The sequence below is a fragment of the Podarcis erhardii genome (assembly GCF_964252035.2).
Source record: "Podarcis erhardii genome assembly, chromosome: 5".
NCBI lineage: Eukaryota > Metazoa > Chordata > Lepidosauria > Squamata > Lacertidae > Podarcis > Podarcis erhardii.
The window spans coordinates 50,843,521-50,865,530 of NC_138509.1; the positions used below are offsets into that span (position 1 = coordinate 50,843,521).

General features: G+C 44.1%; 1 protein-coding gene and 1 long non-coding RNA gene across 4 annotated transcripts in view; one reads left to right on the top strand and one right to left on the bottom strand.

Annotated features, from left to right (window-relative positions):
* The window catches only part of LOC309342867, a 29,597-nt gene extending 24,325 nt beyond the window's left edge, over positions 1-5,272 (bottom strand). Inside the window, exon 1 of the long non-coding RNA XR_014157025.1 lies at positions 4,763-5,272. This is a non-coding gene — a long non-coding RNA (uncharacterized lncRNA). The remainder of the gene's footprint in view (positions 1-4,762) is intronic.
* Positions 5,273-5,417: 145 nt separating this feature from the next.
* Positions 5,418-22,010, top strand: part of AFAP1L2 (actin filament associated protein 1 like 2) — a 74,544-nt gene continuing 57,951 nt past the window's right edge. For 2 of the 3 annotated variants that reach the window (XM_081863660.1, XM_081863661.1), the window contains exon 1: positions 5,418-5,746. In XM_081863660.1, the coding sequence (XP_081719786.1) occupies positions 5,731-5,746 (16 nt within the window). In that variant the 5' untranslated portion in view covers positions 5,418-5,730. The remainder of the gene's footprint in view (positions 5,747-22,010) is intronic. The other variant, XM_081863662.1, reaches the window with a different exon arrangement.

The following is a 22,010-nucleotide window of genomic DNA, read 5'->3' on the forward strand; positions in this document are numbered from 1 at the left end:
CAGAGTCAGAAAGGTTTCAGAAAGAGACAGAGTTAAATGTGGTTAAAAAAGTAAAATACCTAGGGGTAAATATAACAGCAAAAAATCTGAGTTTATTTAAGGACAACTATGAGAAATGTTAGTCAGAAATTAAGAGAGATCTAGAAAGTTGGACAAGATTGAAACTTTCCTTGTTAGGCCGAATTGCTGCTATTAAGATGAATGTATTGCCAAAAATGTTGTTTTTGTTTCAAACTTTGCAAGTTGTGGACAAAACAGAGTGCTTTTGGAAGTGGCAGAGAGATATTTCTAAATTTGTCTGGCAGGGCAAAAAGCCCAGAATTAAGTTTAAGATATTAACTGATGCGAAAGAAAGAGGGGGCTTTGCCCTGCCAGACTTAAAGTTGTATTATGAGGCCGCAGCTTTCTGCTGGCTAAAAGATTGGCTACTTCTCGAGGACACTGACGTACTAGATTTGGAAGGTTTTAATAATGCTTTTGGGTGGCATGCATATTTATGGTATGACAAGGTTAAGATCAATAAGATTTTCAAGAACCATATTGTCAGAAAAGCAGTGTTTAATGTCTGGATAAAATACAAAGACTTATTGGAAAATAAAACCCCAAGGTGGCTTTCACCATTGGAAGCTAAGGCCCGGAAAAGACTCAATATGGAGGCCAAATGGCCGAAGTATTGGGAAATATTAGAAAAAGATGGAGATAATTGGAAATTGCAGAGTCAGGAGAAAATGAAAGACAAAGTGCGAGATTGGTTACATTATGCTCAGATTAAAGAAGTTTTTAAACTTGATAAAAAGCTAGGATTCCAGGGGGAAAAATCGAAGCTAGAAACGGAACTGTTAGAGCCTAAGACTAAGGTACTTTCAAAAATGTATAACTTGCTGTTGAAGTGGAATACACAATATGAAACGGTTAAATCGGCTATGATAAAGTGGGCACAGGACATTGGATACAACATTATGTTTGAGGACTGGGAGAGGTTGTGGACTACTGGGCTGAAGTTTACTGCATGTAATGCTTTGAAAGAAAATGTTATGAAAATGATATATAGATGGTATATGACCCCAGTCAAACTTGCAAAAATATACCACTTGTCTGATAACAAATGTTGGAAATGTAAAGAAAATGAAGGAACATTCTTTCACCTCTGGTGGACTTGCCCTAGAGTGAAGGCTTTCTGGGAAATGATATATAATGAGTTGAAAAAGGTACTTAAGTATACCTTCCCTAAGAAACCAGAGGCCTTCCTTTTGGGTATTGTCGGCCAGAATGTGCTAAAGAAGGACCGAACATTTTTTATGTATGCAACAACAGCAGCAAGGATACTTGTCGCCAGGCATTGGAAAACCCAAGACCTACCCACACTGGAAGAATGGCAGATGCAACTGATAGACTACATGGAACTGGCTGAGATGACTGGCAGAATCCGAGACCTGGGAGAGGAGACGGTGGAAGAAGATTGGAAGAAATTCAAGATTTATTTACAAAAATATTGCAAATTGTATGAATGTTAAGAAGGATGCTAGAGTATAAACAACTTGGCACCATTGAGTTAGACGAAGTGAATTATGAAGATAAGCTAAATTTAAGAAAAGATAAAAATTTGGAAGATGTAACATTGGAAAATTAGATATTAAGATTAGAAATAAGGGGATAAATTTGTTGAATAAAATTTTATAAACAGGAACGCAGGAGCGGGAGATGCGAGGGAGTCCAAAGAAGTGAAAAGATCTATGTTAAGAGATGTTGTATTGTATTGTTTTATTGGCATTGTGATTTAAACAAAAAATTGTTAATAAAAATTACTATAATAAAAAAAATAAAATAAAATGGCACCACACCCCTGGCCTCTGCAGTGGTACAGTCCACTCAAGCACTTCTTATTCTACTGCATGTTCATACTGACCCTGACACTTCATCTCTTGGGGAACCCAAAGCGGTTCAACATCACATTTATGCAATTTCGGAATGCCAGAAGCTCTTATGCCTTGACTACTGTTCATAATTACCTCTTGTGACTCAGGATTATTCCCCAGAGCTATTAGTTTAATATGACTTTATGATGCCAGGTTTTGCCATGACTTGTTTCTTAACTTGAGATATTTGAAGGTTAAAAATGGCAGCCAGGAAGCTTAATTATTGGTTTGTGGGCTAATGTATCATTATGGTCATCATCTACACTAAAAAGAACTAGTATCACTAGAAGGAGAAAAGGAAGGTAGCACATGGTCCAATTGCCATTCTGAAATGGAGAATGGGTCACAAGGAGATCCTAGTGCAGGAGATCCTGGATAAACTTTTAAAAAGCACACACAAGCAAACAGGTATCATATTTTAGATAGACCAGAGGGGCAGAAAGAGCTCCAGGTGGGAGATCCTGGCTGTTTATAATGGTATAATGTTGGTGCCCTTGAAGTATTGATTGAGATGGTGTATAGAAAGCACAGACCTCAAGTATTTCTTTTTTAAAAAAAATCCATTATATTTTGCTATTTCTGTACTGAAAATACAGAGTATTCTGTTCCAGGTACTTATTTCTAACTACGACTTACCCTTAGGGCACTCTAACTGGAGATGAGGTTTATCCATTCTCCTCCTACCATGAAGAATTCTACAGGACTCTAAAGATTGCGCACTATTAGCCTAATAAAGAAATTTTGCAAATGTTCTTTATGGGCCAACATGGCAGTCTTTGCTTTTTGTCCAAATAATAAAAAGGAGAAAAAGCAGGAGCTACTGTCAACTTTCTTCTAATTCTAAGAAACACTAGCAGTACACGTTTTCAGCATATACCAAAATATATTCTAAACGTACACATTCCAGAATACGGAAGGGCCTTGAACGCGTTAATTTTTTACAAAGCCAGTTTACCTCCGTTGTCTAATCCTATTATGTAGTTGTCTTAAACTATACTGCGTGAAAATGTTAAATATGTCTTTCTAACAGATGGCCTTTCCCCCCATTAGTAAACAAATGGTAACCTCACAGTTCTGAGAAACCATATCCTTCCTTTAGGCTCCCTAGCAAAGCAGCTTTCATTAAGCTTTTCCACTTTAGGCAAAGGAAAGACCTTTTGGTGCAAAAGTTATGCTGCTGATTATTATGTAACTAGTACCTTGCAATTTACATTTCAGTTAAAAATACAGCAGGAATCAATTCCTCGGGAGCCTCTGGCTTTAAATTGCCTATCATCCCAGCCAGATAACCAGCTGCCAATCCTTTGTGGAATATCCGAATGTTTCACAGAATGCAATTGTCTTCAAAGGACTTAATCCACATCTGAAACAAGGATTTCCTTTTATTTACCAGGATGTTAAAATTAAAACAACACCGCTTAGGAAATTTACTTCAGAGTCATCCCAGTAAACTCAGTAGGACCAATTAAAACAGTAAATGTGTGATGCTGTCCTGCTGAGTTAATTATGGCTAGAGTTACTGCTTACCATGCATTTTCTATATTCTCCCCGAGTCCCAATTCCTAAATGTATTTACTTGGAAACCAAGGCTTAGGGTTTCTAGTGTTCAGAATGATGTCCCAAACCCAAGTCCTTATGCAACCTTTAGGAATACTGAATAGACAAAGTGAGAGAGTATGCTCAATACACAGGTGAATCACAAAGTTTTCTTAAGTTTATCCCCTCAGGCAAACAATGAGCTGTAACTAAGTATTGTTCTTGATTTGCTGTTTGCGGTTTACCTGGGGGAGACAAACCACAAGTCTCAGCTGGGATGCAACAGTAGGCCAAACCATGGCTTAGGTCCAGGCAGCTTGGCAGTAGCAGGTCCATGGTGACTACAATCATCTCTCTAGGGACTTGAACATTTGCTCAGTCGTGCATTGCATGCAAACTGACTTCTCATCTCACATAAAAATCAGCAGAAGTGGAAAAGGGCCCTAGCACTTGAGGGAGGCAGGTTTGTTCAGGAAGTGTAGCATGCCCCTCTAGTACACAAGGCTCAGGACTCAAGAAGGATGAGCCAAGGGACTGCTGCTGTCCTACAGTGTTAGTTGCCTGAGGCAGTCCCCTCACTCTGTCCAACCCTGCTGGACAAATTCTGAAGTATTTTTCTGTTATTTTTTGCCTGCTTTTTGAAGAAAGCAAAGATAGGCAAGGTTGCTAAACAGGCCTAAGAGAGGAAGGGCAGGACATGTAAACCATTGAACCTGCAACAGAGCTGTATTTTCCTATTATTATTATTATTATTATTATTATTATTATTATTATTAGTTATTTCTATCCCAACAGACTTTAGGGCAGCCTAGTGAGAAGGGCCAGCAGCCAGGGATGATGGGAGTTGTAGTCCACCTGGGGACCCAAGGTTGAGAAAGGCTGCTCTAGGGGAAACCTAGGGCAAGGGTGAAGCAAAAAGAATCACCAGAGTCCAAGGACACATTCCAGGCAGGCAAAAACACTCAGAATCAGAAGCGGGTTGGGCTTGGGAGGAGTCTCTGGATCTAGAAGCTTTGAGGGCTGCATGAGGGCTTGAGAATTCCCTCTCCTGTTCTAAGGCTAGAAACAAACAGCCACTGATTTATTCCCATGCATCTCTCTGAAAATGCTGAGCATCCCTCTCCCGTTTCTGCAACTGTACAGAAAGCCTTTTTTAAAAAGATGCGTAAAATCGCTCCTGCTCTATAAATTATATTCAGCAAACATTCTGGCTTCAAAGTGTTCAGCTCGTGTAATCTTGCAGATAACTCAGGGTTCGGGGGAAGGGAATGTTTTCCCTGGCTGAGGCGGAAGTCGCTGCAATTTCTAACCTGTCCGGAAGGGTAGGGAAGCACTTCCAACAGGGCTGTGGGATTGCAGCCTTCGTCCTCTCCGACTCCGCTGGCCAACTTTCTAACCTTCGCAGCAGCTCTGCCCAGCGCCGCGCTCCAGCTTGCATCCCCGCTGGCAAACTCTTCTGCTTTTCTCTCTCGCTTTGCAAAGCCCGTTTCCAGCGAGGGAGGCAGCACCCTCGCCTATTAAACGCCCGCGCCCTCTTCTTCCTGCAGTTTGCTATTACTCCTTATCTAGCACAGAGGAATCGTAGTTGGAAGGGACTTCGAGAGTCATCTAGTCCAACCCCCTGCAATGCAGGAATCACAGCTAATTATTCACGACAGGTGGCCGTCCAACCTGCGCTTAAAAACCTCCAAGGAAGGAAAGTCCACCACCTTCCGAATTTGATCATTCTCTTTGAAGCCGATCTCTCCGTTTCCAAGGCGTTGGCACTGCGAGGCGAAAACAGCTGCTTTTTGTTCCCTTATTAACGTTAAATTAATACATAAGTGTATTAAATTAATACGCATAAATTAATACATGCCACGTTTGGATAAGTACTTGACCAAGAAGGGAGGATGGGCGTCGTGTGGTGATGATGAGGATGATGCAACTTTCGAGGGGCCACCACCGCAGAGGCCCCGCCGCTCCCCAAAGACCCCCTCGGGCAAGCCAGCTCCTTTAGCCCCAGTCGATCCCGGTGCCGTGACGTCACGGAAGGGGCGGCGCTCGGCGCGAAGGGAGCCAGCCGGAGCGAGGAGAACTGGAGAGGCAGAGGCAGAGCTGCTTGGGACGCCAATGCAGGCTGGCGCGGGCGAGGAAGGAGCGAGCCGGCGCGTCCCGCGGGGAGAGGGCTTTAACTCAGGGGCGAGCGTGGGAAGCCCGAGTCCTCCTCCTATGCAAGGTCTCCCTGCCCTACGCGGCCAGAATTGAAAACGAAATAAAAAGAAAGGAAGGATCCAGGATGGATAAATATAAAGGTAAGGGGGAATGGTTCGTTTGCTTCCCCCACCCTCAGCGTGGGAAAGGGGCAGTATCGGTACTTCGGAAAGGATTGCTAGTTCGTTTGTCCTCAATGGATCGTCCTGCCTAAGCAGCCGAATGTGACTTGTAGTTGCTCGTAAGTCCCTTAAAACTGGGTTTCTCTATAGCGTTTCATGAATGGGCGGGTGGGTTGAGACGGATCTTTGCCCCACAGGCGTTGCCTCGGGACCGAGCCTGGCCAGGACGCCGGGGCTGGGTTTGTGAGGCTGGGGGAAAGTGGCGAGCGAAGAGTCCCTAATCGCAGCCGGGTCCGTCTCCCTCCTCCAGGACCCACCCCTAGAGGGGGGGATTCGCTGAGGTCCACGGAGCCCCATTCCGCCGACGGAGAAGGAGTCGAGGGTGCCGCTTGGGGGAGGATTTTGGATCTGATGCTCGTGGTGATGGGACACAGAAACAACACATCGGGTGTGTGGGTGTGTGAAATTGTGACACAACCGGCTTCTTTTTGAAAGGATTAAGAGAAATACTGTGTGTGAGAGAGAGTATTTGAACCTCCTTGACATACATCTGGTGCTCCGAAAACCCTCTAGGTGAGGGCCAGTGAAACTGTAGGAAATGTAAAGGTGAACACGAGACTTGGAGTCGGTTTGGCGCGAAGCGGGGGAGGATTTCAGTACCCGCACCTGTGTGTGTGTGTGTGTGTGTGAGTGAGAGAGAGAGAGAGAGAGAGAGAGAGAGATCAAAGGACCGACCCCCCCCTCCCCGCCCCTTCTTTCGCTTCCGGTCTTGCTGTTGCTCCAAAACAGAATTGTAAGGAGGGTGTATTTAGTTCCCCCGTGTAATAAATATTCGCAGACTTTATAACTTTAGTCTGCAAGATTGTGCGGGGGAAGATAAGGAAGGGGAAGGCGTGGCTGCCGAATGGTATCTGGAGGTGGGTGGAGAGCTGAGTGTCCCTTGTGTTTTTAATGAATTGTTTTAAAGCCCTTTTAAGTATTAAGGAACGCAATGCTTAGTGCTACGATTCTAACGAGAGGTGAGGTGTCGTCTTATGGCAGAATGACTCCTTAGCCTGAGTGTATGGCAGCAATGGGGACCGATATGGTTACTCAGTGGCGAGGGAAAGGTACTCTGCACATTCTCGGAAACAATTTTTTTTCTTTGATTAGCTCAAGAGTGAACCCCAGTGTTATAAACCAGCTGAGTGTCTAGACACATACTAGGCTCTGCAAGTGAAGTGAAGCAAGCCTGTCTTTGCCGTTCTGGAAATACATTAAGGTTGCAACCTTACACACCTTTTATGCAATGTGAATGAGCACCCGCAAGCAACAGTGATGGCCACCAAATTAGGATGACTTTAAAAGAGGCTTCGACAAATCCACGATAGATGGAGGATAAGGCTGTGTCCAATATTCGAGTCCGAATACCAGCTGCTGGAACCCACAGGAGGGGAGAGTGTTGCTGCAGGGTGAGGAAAGGCTGCTAGACTAGAGGGGCCACTTTCCTGTCCAGCAGGGCTGATCTTGTTTTATGTTCTTAGGCACTTATGCTTAAAGTCACAGAGGTGGAAGGGAACACAAAGCTCACCTAGTCCATGCCCTTGCAGGTACAGGAAAACTACCTCCACATCATCCCAAATGAGCATCTCTTCAACTTCTGCTTAAAAACCAAAGATTAGGTGAGCCCACTAGGTAATCTGGTCCACCACAGAACCGCCCATGCTGTCAGAAAGTTATTCCTAAAATCCCCTTTCTTACCTGGTGGGAGTAAGTTGCATTGCACACATTGAGGTTTACTTCTGAGTAATTTTGCACAGGATTGTACTGTAAATTTATCTTTTTTCTTGTTCATATACAATATAAGCCAATGTGGTGGGTCCAAATGTTCCAATATTTGCTCAGTTATGCAGTTTATCGAATGGCTGTCATTTAGTCTGTCTTACTTTGCAGGGTTATTGAGAAGATGCAGCAAAGAAAGGCAGCATTCAGTGATGTGGGATTTCCAGAAAATGTTGAACTGGGAATATTTCTTGGAAATTTTACGTCTACACATGACAGCAATTTGCACTAGGAAAATTTTCCTTTCGCACTGAGAAAATTTTCTGATGCCCTACAGGGTGTTCTGATATAGAATGCTTGTTTATTTTCATTTGCATTCAGTAAACAAAACTAAAACTGCCAAAGTTACCTAACATTGTATTTGCAACCTGCATTCATTTATTGTCAATAATGACCTTATGACAAGGAAAAAATTCACTGGAAAAGCACTGGAAACTTTTCCTCCACCACTCATACCTGGATGCATTGCAACCAGCATGCTGCCCTAGGGCCAGGGCAGGAAAGGAATCTAAATATAATAAATAAATGTCTACTCACTTTACCAGTTTAGGAGGTGGTTGGACCAGCTGACATTATAGTCTGGTGAGGCCAGTTTCCATCAGTACCTGAGGATCTGGCTTTCTGCATTTATAATACAAACCCTTAAAATGAATTTTTCATTCTCCGGAGCTCGACAGGACTGCTCTCATAGGTTTGCCTTATTCCAATTGTAACTGACCAGTCTGCAAAGAGTCATTTATTTATGTATATGTAATCTGAATAGATACTAGTTGACAGTTGTCCAGCACTTCCTGAATCTGCAGTTTTCAGGAATCGTCGTCTGGGTCTGTATAGTGCAATCCTACTCATGTCTACTCAGAAGTAACCCCCGCAGAGATATGTGGGCCTAGTATTGCAGCCTAGGTCTCTTAATGTAACCTCCTGTTAACCTTTATGGCACTGTATATGTCCATTTTTGTGTCCAGATATCAGCTTTGCTGTTGGGTAATAGTAACAGTGTTCATTCACTATGGGAATAGTCATTCACAATGGGAATAGTTCATTATAGTTATTACTGTAGTTTGTCTGAATATATCTGAGTGAGACAGAGCCCTGAAATGAGAGTTCCCTGCCTTCTCCCTGCACCTTGGAGGTGGTGACTGGCTTTCAAAAGTGACCATCATTGCTCAGGAGAAGAGCACATGCCAATGCATTCAGAAGACTCTGGGTTCAGTCTCTGGTATTATCAATTGAAAGGGTCAAGCAGCAGGCGAGGGACTGCCTAGTAGGGCCAACAACACAGGAATTGGAGGCAGGGTCCAGAGTCCCACTCAGCAAAGTGGGCAGGGCATGAGAGGCCCCAAAATTAGCAGGACACCTAAAGGGTTTGGGGTTTGGGTATAAGACCATTGGGTGGGATTCAAGGTCTCACTGTGGTGATCATTCACTCAGTACAAGTGTTTCTGCTTGCGAGATGGAATGATCTCCTCTCTTCGCCTGCCCCGTGTCCTGTTCTGGGGTTGGGGGGACTTGGGGGGGGGGTCACACGTGACCTGTTGTGCCAGTGGGACTTGTGCTGGCTTCTATTAGCCAGCAATGTGAACTTGGCCCATTCATATCTAGAATTGAACTACACCACTCACTCTACCTGAGACACTGAAGAGCTACTGCCTACCATTCAACACTAGTCCTAGGAAAGATGGAGAGGGCTGGCCATACCATTAGGCCAGGCTTCCTCAAACTCGGCCCTCCAGATGTTTTTGGCCTACAACTCCCATGATCCCTAGCTAGCAGGACCAGTGGTCAGGAATGATGGGAACTGTAGTATCAAAAAGATCTGGAGGACCGAGTTTGAGGAAGCCTGCATTAGGCAGTGATGTTGAGTGGAAGTAATTCTGGAATTATTTTCCTCAGTGCTTCATTTTACTATGGAAAATTTCCCATTTCATTAGTAACCACAAATGGGTACCTACTGTAAATACGCTGTGAGGCAAGCTTGGGAGTTCCAAAGTTTCAATTAATGTTTTTCCAGGTGATTATCGCTAGTATGTGAAGAGGATACATATATTTCAGGTCAGACATTTGTGGTAAGAAATTGGGTACTTTTTAAAAGTTTGCTTTACTAAATGCAAGTAAAATAAACATGTGAATTAGACCATTCTCTACTTGCCCCATTTTCAAATCACCCTATGCAAATCCACTTCATTTGCATAGGAAAATGTTCTTGAAATTATTCCTAGTCAACATTTTCCAGAAAATCATGACCAGTGAGGCAATTGTATCAGGTGAACATGAAAAGGCAGAAACCCCTTATTTAATTTATTATTGTGTTTTTGCTCTGTTGGGAATGGAACCAGGTGCCCAAATAACTTGACCAACCTTGGTCAATATGCAACTTGAACTGGGGAGAAGGGAGTGGGTACCTGATCTGGGGGACAGCCATTTCCTGTTCCAAATGTAGGCAGTGTCTTGGATTGACGCTGAAGATTGACAAGCAGTCCGGCCTAGTACAGTGCAGCTTCGTATCCCACCGGTCAGTCCCTTGGGATGAAACTAGCTAGCACAAAGAAAAGAAATAATGGAAAGCTCTAAAAACTGTGGATAGTTTCTGAAGTGAGAGCTGCTTCAGTGCAGCTCTCATGGGTAAGAAACAACCACCACTGCTTCAGCCTCAAGCACATTCCCCAAGCCGTAGTGTTGAAGTGTCGAAGAATTGCATCTTACTGTTTTCCTTATGTTGGCAAGGGGAAGTGCCGTGTGTCTTACAGGTGGCTCTGTGTCTTACAGGTGGCTATAAGGCCTTAAGTGTGAGGCTGCCCGATTACATTGGGGATAATAATAATAATAATAATAATAATAATAATAATAATAATAATAAATTTTATTTATATCCCGCCCTCCCCAGCCGAAGCCGGGCTCAGGGCGGCTAACAACACTAAAACAATACAACATTATAAAAACATTATAAAAAGTAATTAACATCAAAATTGATGGCAACCATAAACTAAAGTTTTGTAAAGATTGCCAAAGGAGGGAGTCAGGCTGCGCCCTGACCAAAGGCCAGGTGGAACAGCTCTGTCTTGCAGGCCCTGCGGAAAGATGTCAAGTCCTGCAGGGCCCTTGTCTCTTGTGACAGAGCGTTCCACCAGGTTGGAGCCGCAGCCGAAAAAGCCCTGGCTCTAATTGAGGCCAGCCTAACCTCTCTGTGGCCTGGGACCTTCAAAGTGTTTTTATTTGAAGACCGTAAGTTCCTCTGTGGGGCATACCAGGAGAGGCGGTCCCGTAGGTACGAGGGCCCTAGGCCGTATAGGGCTTTGAAGGTTAAAACCAGCACCTTAAACCTGATCCTGTACTCCACCGGGAGCCAGTGCAGCTGGTATAGCACCGGATGAATGTGATCTCTAAGCGAAGACCCCGTAAGGAGTCTCGCTGCGGCATTCTGCACCCGCTGGAGTTTCTGGGTCAGTCTCAAGGGCAGCCCCACGTAGAGCGAGTTACAATAATCCAGTCTGGAGGTGACCGTCGCGTGGATCACAGTGGCTAGGTCAGGGCGAGAGAGGTAAGGAGCCAACTGCTTAGCTTGGCGGAGATGAAAAAATGCCGCCTTTGTTATAGCTGCAATCTGCGCCTCCATGGAGAGGGAGGTATCGAAGATTACACCCAAACTCTTAACGGACGGTGCTGGCACTAATTGCACCCCCGCAAGAGATGGGAGTTGGATGTGGTTCCTTTCGCCTTTGGTGCAGATGCACAGGATGTGCCGTGGGAACAGAGAGCACCATTCTTCTCTTGTTATGCGAGGGTTGTGTCTGCAAAAAGTGCAGGAGCTGTCGCAGTAGCAGCGGCTGGCAAGGCAGCCCACCAGGAGGAGCGAGCGCTGGCAGAAGAGTCAGGAGGGGAATGTGGGGGAGGTGGCTGACAACTTCATAGGCAGGGGAAAAGGGGTTTAGGGGAGACAACTTCCTCTCTGATGTTTGATTGTGCTCTCTGGGGTTGGCCAAGTACACACAGAAAGGCACCATTGATAGCTTAGCTAAGGACTTCTTCCCCCTGGAGTCTTGCCAGGGCCAGGGAATCTCTTTACATGAAGTATTAAGAAACAATTCCATATGATAAAGAGAGGACACCATATGCTATACACTGCTTCGAGGTTTTTATTAAAAATATAAAGCGGTATAGAAATTACAATAAATAAATAAGTCCATAAACACATTTTTGGCTGCAGTCCTATGCCCCCTTACTTATCTGGGGGTAAGATCTATTGGACAAAATAGAGACTTACTTCTGAGTAGACATGACTAGGATTGCTCTGTTAACTTCTCTAAGGAATCAAACCACTAAGTGTCTCTGTTTGAGAAGCTTTAACGCCTCAAAGACAGAGAGTATATTTAAGCCTTGGGAATAGCTCCAGTATGACTTTCAGCACACTTGCAAGCAGTCCATTTCTGTTGAGGTTGGTTTGTGGTGGGCTAAAGAGAAGCTGGTTGGTGATTGGGACACTCAGCTGCTGTTTTGTTCTTTGGCTGTTTTACTTGGATCGCAACAGGATTTTAGAGAGGCATTTTTGTGTTTGTGTTTTAATCTGTTGTTATTCGCTCTGCCATGTTGGAATGGGGCATGCTGTGAATTCAGCTAAATTGGTGTATAATTTCCAACTGTTTTAAGAATGATGTAATGTTTAGCCTGCACTTGATGGCTTTAGGGATGATTCCCATGGAATCATCAGAATTCTCCATGCAACTTTCTTAGAGGGAAATCTGTGATGTGAGGCTGAATTCTCAAGATAGGTCCTGGAATTGATTTGGTCGGTTGACTGACCCACGCTGGTAAAGTTTGCACACAAGTATGCATGCACCACAACAAGTCTAAAAAGTGTGCTATTCAGAATGTTACAGTGGCATCCAGTTGATGGTGCTCTGAGCTTGTTGCCAACTGGTGCCATTAAGTCTCCCCAGTGCTATTTTTATAGAAAAAGGTGCCGGAACTCACCATGAACACCTCTTTTTTCTTTTATAATGGCAATGGCACGCACCTCTGCGTTCCCGTGAGTTCTGGCTGAAAAAAGCCCTGTCTCTCTACCTTGGAACAGATGAATGAGTGACACTTTGGGCAGCCACCTAGGTGGGGTATTTTGGTGGGCAGGCACAATGCAGCAACCAATCCCCCCCCCCCAACACACACGAAGAAGATGTGAAGGTCAGGCCAGGGAAAGATCTCCAGGATTTCCAGACTCAAAGGCTTGCCTTTGCCTATAGCTACAGGCTTCTTTCAGAGATCTGCATGTACATACTAAATATATAATTGACACAACCAGCTTTGGCAGTACTTACTACCTTTTAAAGGGAAGAGGGGAAAGGAAACTGGATTTGTAGCTCTTTAAATAAGATATAACTACAGTATTCTCACACCTGATGATGCTGATTGCCTGTTCAAAGTTGCACCTGTAGACTTAAATGATCCCCCGGGTGTTTGTGCAACCCCAGATGCTGAATGCAAGGTACTTGACTGTGTATGGATGACCCAATGCAGACTTCCCTTGCTGGATCATGATATCCCAATTAAAATGAATTAACTGACAATCTCAAGGTGAGTCTAGACATTCAACCAACATTTGTTTCATGAAAATGAATGTTTATTATAACTTGCTAGACTGGATTCTAACCTGGTGTCTGTAAACAGGTTAGCTAACTTGCAACCGACTTCATAACAAGACAGAACAACTAATCATTGACTAGACAAGATCTAAGGCTTATCTACACAGGATTTGGCATGATAAATGTGACAGGGAGGGGCACCTGCCCTGTACCTGTGCTACCTTAGCTGTAGCATCAGATGTGGGGGGTAAAGCATTAAGTTGTGCCTGAGCTTTCTTTTGCCCTCATCTCTCTTTGAATGAATGCTGGAAGATTCAGAACAGACAAAAGAAAGTTCTTCATGCAGTGTACAGTTAAACTATAGAATTCACTCCCATGGGATGTAGTGATGTCCCCAATTTAGATGGCTTTAAGCACAGGTGCGCCATCAAGAGTGCTTTAGGGCTGATCCTCTTCATGTCAGCCATAGGCATGGCAGAAGCCACATTCCCAGAATCCAGGCTTCCTGGCAGTAGAGGAAGTGTATCCATCATGGCATGAAGAAAGCCACACCTCTTTGTCCTAGTGCTCTCAGCATAGCCCCTGCTATCGCTTCACAGCCGAGGCAACTGTGGCACCCTTGTTTCTATTAATGCATGTTCTGCATCCCCTTGAGTCATGAGGGTGGCCTGCTGATTGGCAGGCACATTGTCATGGGACCACCGTTAAGTTGTGGATTTCTAACTAGAAGCGTGATATTGCTGTGGAATAAGAGCAATCATTTTGTGATGGGTCAGGGAAAGGAAAAAGTTGTTAACTGAAGTAAGTGTGTGTATAGATGTTCAACTGACCAGCCTGTTATAATGTATGTCACTGGGCTGGTTCAGATGCATGGAAAATAGCCTTGAATGCAGAGAAGAGGTAGCATCTGCCTTGTTCCACCCTGGGGTGCACATACCACTAGCCACATGTGCAAAGCAGTGTGTTTTCCAGCTGCAGTGCTTGCATCTATTATCCCCAGAAAGCATTGTAAATCGTGGCTGTACCAGAACGGATGCTAACTTCCTCAATGCAGCTGTGCCTATGTGGGCATTTTACATGGAGGAATTTCAAGCATCTGAACCAGTCCCTGCGTGACTTTCCAATAGATGCAAGTCCTTAAGCTACAACCCTGAAGGCTATTGATGTGCATGCATATCCTGCTTGGGCTAAGTTCTTTGAGACGGCACAACTGCTTTGTAAAAAGAGAGGCTCGGTACCTTTTTTGCAAGAGATCTTTCAGAGCGATAGTGATAAGCACAACTGTGCAACGAAATGTGTTGAGATGGTATCTGCAGATAGAAGCTTTTACTGGTTTGTGACAAGCCACATCCAGCTCTTGGATGGAGCCACAAATAGATGCATCCAGACCATGCCCTCTCATGGGACCAGTGAGCCAAACCACCTTGTATTTTGTGTGGTATCTGGTCAGTCCTTCAGGGAACCCACTAAGCCCCAGCATGTGAATGACGTCTCTGCCCCTAGTGATGGTTCAGAGAGGCCACATTTGGCAGCAGTGTCCATGATCTCCGTACTACACTCAATGCACCTTCTTGCCATTTCCCATAATATGGGGCAGTGTAGTAACTTAAACAGGCCATGTAATCCTAACAATATATATTCAGTTTTATTGCTTAAGGTTACTGTTTTATATATACTGACTTGTCCAATATCGGCTAAAAAGCTACAGGACTGAACAGATATCTGAATCTGAGTCTCCGTCAGCTAAGATCAGGCTGTTCTCCACAGAAATCAGTGAATACCATTTCACTGAGCCAGCCTCTGTTGGAGAGTATGTAAATTCTGCTTGTGAAAATGTCTAGGTTGAAAAGATGAAACAAAAATGTGTCTTGTGGAGAAGGTGAGGAGTTGGGGCAACACCTGGGATCTTGGAAGTAAGTGTGCTGGAAAAGAAGGCAAAACAAGGGCGTGCTCTTCCCTAAGGAGGAAGCAAGGTGATTCATATCAAGCATCTAAAATGGCTCATGCAACTGGCATTTTATTTGCCTAGTTTGGAATGCTGAATTATCATCTGTCATACAATGGGTATACCGACGAGACCAGTCAGTTAAGTAAAGCTGTCAGATTAAGGAACTGTAATGGCATTATAATCATTTTGTGTGCAAATTACTTGAGTAACTGCTCCTTGGGCTTATAATTCATGCACAAAACACTGGTCCAGTCCATTCAGCCTTCTGTTCACAGCATGGTTAGTTATTTGTTGCAGTTAAGTTTGTTGGCTGCTTGTGTGTGACTGTGAGACATTGAAGTGTTCTTTGGTTATTGAATCTGTATTGAACTGTTTGGGTCTGTTTGTCCACGTAATAACTCATGTAGAGGAGCAGGATTAAAGGGAACAATTTGTCCAGTGGATCCCATTACCATCCACAAAACAGGGATGCTCCAGATGACCTGCTTATTCAGGCATCCTGAATTGCTTCCACGAAGTTTACAGTGTGTACAGTGTGGACTTAAAAAACAGCAACCCTGCAATGTGTAAACTTAGCTGTTCGCTCACTGAAGTGGTCCACATAAAACTTTTGTTGTTAAAAACAGATAGTACCCACCTGGAGCAGCTACAACGGTGCAGCTCAAAAATGGGACTGTAAATACCCCTGGGACCAATTGTGTGTGATGATGTGTTGTTTCTCTCTGGGATATTGTGTTGAGGGGGAAGCCATGCTTTTCCGTCCCTGGATTCACAGGGACAGCTATATTCCACCCCACCCTGTACAATCTCCCTGAGAGTAGCAGCACATGACATTGTTCTTAAGGCATTCTTAGCCCTTGTTTTCAAACCTCACAGCAGGAGCCGAACCCTGGAGCTGTTTTTAAAGGGGGGGATTTTCAACAAAGCCCTTAGACCACCTCGTACTATTCATTATGGGTTTTGGATTCCAAAGAAAACCATGATCCAACCCATGCAGAAATCCAGGAGGTGCTGTTTTTGGATTGTAAGCATCCTTAAGGGCCTTGCAAGGTGGAGAGTCTGGTTTTGAATATGTCAAATAATATTTCTGAATTGGGAACACCTGTTGAGGCTAAGCGGGTGCAAATCTGGTCAGTGCTTAGGTGGCCCATGTAAACTGCCTTGAGGCAGCAATTCTATGCACACTTACCAGAGAGTAAGCCCCACTGAATACTTACAGGACTTGCTTCCAAGTAAATATGCATAGGATTGGGTTGCATGTCTTCTAAGGAGCCACAGGCTATAAATATAACAATGAAAGTTTAGCAGTGGAAAGAAAAGGTCTGCTGAGTATCAGCATCATGGGAAAACTGTGAGTGTTTGATCTAATATTCTAAACATGAAGGGTCAGTGTCTACAGAAATAGATTCCCTCCCCCCACCCCTGACCTCTTGCCTTTGTGGGCAGGATTCCACTGAAAGCACATCTGATGATGGTTTGGGATATGGCAGCATAATAATACTATCCAATTACAAACAATTCTGCCTAAAGGCAAATATTCCGATCTTATGGGATCGGACTGTGATTCCCATGAAGCAAACATATCAGGCTACTTATGTTGCATAAAGTTAATTTATCTAGGTCAGACTTTAAAAAAAATTGATGCTTACCAGAGGCCGTCTACCAATTGTGCCTTATATGTGTTCTTCCTTCAGAAGATGACTAGTGTGGGTTTTGTGGCCTTAAAATTTAGTGTAGGGCAACACTAGAGTCATTTAACTTATAGCTTAAAGGATCTAGCAGCAAAATTTCCCCTTCCTACTCCCTCCCACCCCAGTTTAGGCATTTGTTACTGTACTTCATGGGGAACACTGAAAAACTCCCAGGTTATTGGGGGTGATTTCAACAAACACTGAAACAGGAAGCCATACTTCCTTTTGGAGGGGCTTCTTACGTAGTGTTGAACAAGGGAGTTTGGGGGCTGTAAGAGACATGCATAGAATCTGAGAAACTGTACTTCCTAGAGTTTGGATTCAAAGGGTCTTTTTTTTCCTTTTTTGGTTAGGAGCCTTTCTGGTTTAAGGCACACTGGGAAAAGGGAGGGGAGATAATAAGGCTTCAGCCCCATACCCACTTGCCTGGGAGTAAGCCTGACTGAGCTCAGTGGGACTTGCTATTTATCAGATTGCATTGTGAGTGGAGGGAGCAACCTGTGATGTAACTGTAACAGGCGGAGCTTAATTTGGACTTGGACTGAGGCTCACTTGGACTCAGCCTTGGAATGTGTTTTGAAATCCTGCAACATGTAAATTAATGACAAGTGCATTGGAGGCTGCATCCAGACAGAACTTTGTTCCATTTTCACAATGCTTCCTTAGCTGATAATTGATGTTTTAAGTGATCTTTCACACGATGTCAAAGCCACTTCTGGCAAACTAGCGGAATCTAATGGAAGTTCAGCACTCATGTCTGTATTAATTTGCTTCCAGAAGAAATTAGTTTGCAACCCCATTAACTCCGAAAGTCATTGGAGCTTTGCCTTATAATTTCACATGATGACCTTTCAGATGGTATTCCAGCATACCGTTCTTTCCCAGCATTTAAAATTTAGCAAAACACGGTGGTGTATCGGTCAAACAGCCACAGCTCCATAGCAGAACTGGCAATGCAGTGTAAAAGGAACATTAGAATCCTGGATAGAAGCCCTAGCCCTATAGTTAGGAGAATCAGTTCAATAATTCCCATGTCTGAATGCACCCTTAGTCATACCGAGCAGCTCTTGAACACTGGCCATCACTGTATCTTGCAAGTAAGCTGGAAGCTTCCCTTCTCTATCCAGGACTTAAGTACTTGTAGTGAAACCACTTGTCCTAGAGACCCTAGCTTTAAACCTCTATAGTATTAATGGAACAAGCAGATGAGTAGATTTATGAGGTTCTTGCTGTGTTCTCAAAGAGCATGTATTTTAACTGTCTTCAAACAAGCGCACGGAGATGTATAAGGCCACTTCTTGAATGACTGTTGCATGTGGACTGGGCCTGCCTGCCATATGGCATAGTGGGGTGGCTGCCTCAGGCAGCAGATGCTGAGTGGCAGGGAAGTGTTGGAGGACAGAATCTGTGTGTGCCACGCAATCTTCGCTGTGCCCTTGGGACATCCTGCTGCCCTCAGGTGTGGTGAAGGATGCTGTTCTGCTCCTGGTTTTGAAAACAAGTTTCAGCTGCTATCCTGGTCGTTATCTGCACATGGAATGGGAGCGGGAGTACTGTCTTGACCTTTGCCTCAGGTAGCAAAATGTCCTGCTACAGCCTTGTCTGTGGAATCGATATGCTTGTTTTCATGGACCCGACAGCTTATTGATTTTTAATTCAGTGTAGGGCATGACTACTCTATCTTGTTTGCATTCACCAGGTGATTTTGAAGAACAAGGGATTTGAGTGCACGAGAATTATTGGATTTCTTTTCTTGTTCAGAAACTATTGTGGATGTGACATTTTTAGCTAGTGAGTATAATCTATATACAGTAGCCAATTCCCTCCACCCACCCTCCCTTCCTCCGCCACCCTCTTAAAAGACAAAGATCCTATAGCACACACTTTGTAGGTCATAATGATGACCCTGTTTGGTTGCAACGATGGAAGTTTTGCTGGTCTGCTTCTGTAAGGTGTAATCAGTTTGCAACATACTGATTCTTTGCCACCCTCTAGCACACTGTCTAAAGGGACACGGGTGGCACTGTGAGTTAAACCACAGAGCCTAGGACTTGCCAATCAGAAGGTCAGCGGTTCGAATCCCCACGACGGGGTGAGCTCCCGTTGCTCAGTCCCTGCTCCTGCCAACCTAGCAGTTTGAAAGTACGTCAAAGTAGATAAATAGGTGAGGACGGTAAACGGTGTTTCCGTGCGCTGCTCTGGTTCGCCAGAAGCGGCTTAGTCATGCTGGCCACATGACCCGGAAGCTGTACGCCGGCTCCCTCGGCCAATAAAGTGAGATGAGCGCTGCAACCCCAGTGTCGGTCGTGACTGGACCTAATGGTCAGGGGTCCCTTTAGCTTTACCTTTAGCACACTGTCTTCCAGATGTTTTTGACTACAACTGCCATCAGCCTCAGCCAGCACACTTGTAGCCCAGAACTGTCAACTGTTAGAGGACCAGGTTGGCAAGTGCTGCTGTAGCACAGAAACAGAAGCTGAAGAAATGGCTTTGCAAACAGGGAGATATATTGACTTGTGCTTTCTCCTCTTGCCTCTGACCAGTTCTTGGGTTGGAATGTGTCTGGCCGCTCATGGAAGTCTGTGTCCCTGAAAGGCTGCTCACCAGCCTGTTGAGACAAGCCCTTCTGCCCTCCCAGCTGTGCTGTGGATCGGTGAGGAAGTGGCAGAGGCAGTAACAAAGATACCAGGTTTGTGGTAAATAGATGTAAAGAAGAAAGAAATGAGTCACAACTTGGACCGGCTCAGTGTTTCCGCATTACAGCCAATATTCTATTCACTAGTGGATTCCTTGTCCACCTTCCCTTGTCCACCTTCCCTTGTTGTTGTTTTTTTGCATATAAAAACCTACTTCACATGAACTGCTAGCATGCTAGGAAGAAGGGTAATTTATAGCCCTTCTCTCTGATATGCTTGTGTTCTTCTACATGCTAAAGGATGTCTTTTTACACATGGGGAAGCATCTAACAATTGTCCATCAGTTGGCTAGCCAGTTCTGAGCACAATGACAAGATATTCTTCTTGCCCTATTCTTCTCCACTGCAGCAGCAAAGTTTGAAGTTTCAAATTGGATGATCATGTGTGTTGGAATGATGGGTCTCAAAACATACAGATCATCAAGCCACTAGAGGCAGCAGCCTTCCCCAATGTGATGCCCTAGAGCTGTTTTAGACTATAACTCCCATTATCCTTTGCCACTAGCCATACTCGTAGTCAGCAGTATCTGGTGGGTACCAGTCTGGAAAGGCTTGTGTTACAAGGGTATCTCTTGAAGCTAATACCGGTAGGTTATGTGAGATCTGTGGCCTGAGAAGAATATTAAGACAAACATGACTGAAGGTCTTGTGTGACAGGCCAAAAACTGCATTGTGTGGATCACAATTGGAGACTGTTTTGCCCTTTGTATGTTGTACTGCCCTGCTTCCTCATTTCCTACCAAACTGTGTGTATTTAGGACATTGTTCTTATGAGAGGAAGTGTTTCCACAACATTGGCATTTCTATGATGTGCTGATTTGCTTTCTTCGGTTTTCAGTTCTGTTATTTACGCCTTCCTCCAGTTTTTTAACACGCCCCCTTGAGACTTCTAAAAGACCCCAGAAGTAATTCTGAGAGAACAATTAATAGATTCCAGAAAGTGTTCTTTTTAATATGAGAAAGGGGTGGGGTGGGGGGAGAGAGCCTGATAACCATCAAATTTTTAGCTGTATCCTTTTTTTCATAATTTCCTGCATTATAAAATCATTGGACGGAAGGGCTGGGAAGTAACTGGAGATCTTTTATTCATTCCAATGCTTTGAAGAATCCTGACTTACTCCACAGACAATCATAACTTACGGGTTTTCCCATATCAACTAGACTCTGGTTGCTGGGGTATAATGTGCTTTGGCTGGGGAGGGCAGGATATAAATAAAAATTTATTATTATTATTATTATAATTGGAAGGAATAAGGGAACAGAATTCACCTTGCTGAAGATATTTGTAGACAAGCAAAGCCTAGCTAGCATGGCATGATCTCTCTGTCAAACTGGCCTCACAGAGTTCTTGTGAGGATAAAAAGCGCAGCTCAGGGTGAGAACAGCCATGTAGATAATTTTGAAATCCTTGGAGATAAGGTAGGATATAAATGTAATAAACACTGGTAATGTGATGACCAGTAAATAACTAGGCATAATGGGCAGGAATGAATATACCCCTCATTTTCTACATCTACAATGAACTTCACAAACTAACAGATCACTTGGAGCTAAATGAGAGGCATATGTGCTTCTTAAACATGCAATTGCTCTTCTGTCAAAACAACAAGCATACTAGGGATGGAATGAAATATTTCCCTTTCCACATGCCACTGCTTTTAAGATGGTCCCCCCCCCCCCCAGCTTGGTCAAAAATCAAAAGTGAGCATGGTCCAGCAAAGGGGTGTGGGGATGTCTTAAAGCAGAGGAGCAGAGGGTGGGTGTGTGTGACCCCAGGTGTTATTCAGATCTCAGTTGTTCTGATTAATAGTAACAGTTTGCATAGTGTTAAAAGTTCCTGTTTTATAACTGAACCAGCAAACACATATTTAATAAACATACGGAGGTTGGTTTGATCTTTTAATACCATATATTTGCATCATCACCATCAGTGCTTAAATGTAAAGATTTCCATCAAATCATGTGATATATTTTTAAAGGGTCACATTTAAGATATTCTTTTGCCTTCTGGTGTAACATGAGGTTTCAAAGCCTAAAGCTAACGTGCTCATCAGAACCAATATGATACTTTTTGCCACAACTGCTCCACTTTTGCCCAGGTGGCACTGAGCACAATCTGATCATGAAGGTAGCAACCCACAGGCTCTAGTCTGTTCCAAGCAGAACGTACTATTTTTAGCAATGCAGTATAATGATTAAGAAAGCTGTGAGCCAAATGCAAATCTTGCTGCTGCCATGATCACGCTTTCCTAGGTCAGGAATCGGGACCACGCTGCCCTCCAGATGTGGCTGGACTGCAGTTCCCATATGTCCCTGACAGTATGGTCAGTGGTCAGGGCAGAATAGCCATGCTATTCTTGGCCTCAGTCCATTTCATATGTCATATGGGTAGAAATTGCATAGCTTCAATGGCCTATTTACTACAAAATGTGGGGGAGCATGGCATGCTATTGGCTGTGATACCAAGCTGAACTTCAAAGAGGCTTGGAAAGCAGTGACACAACTTGCTGCTTTC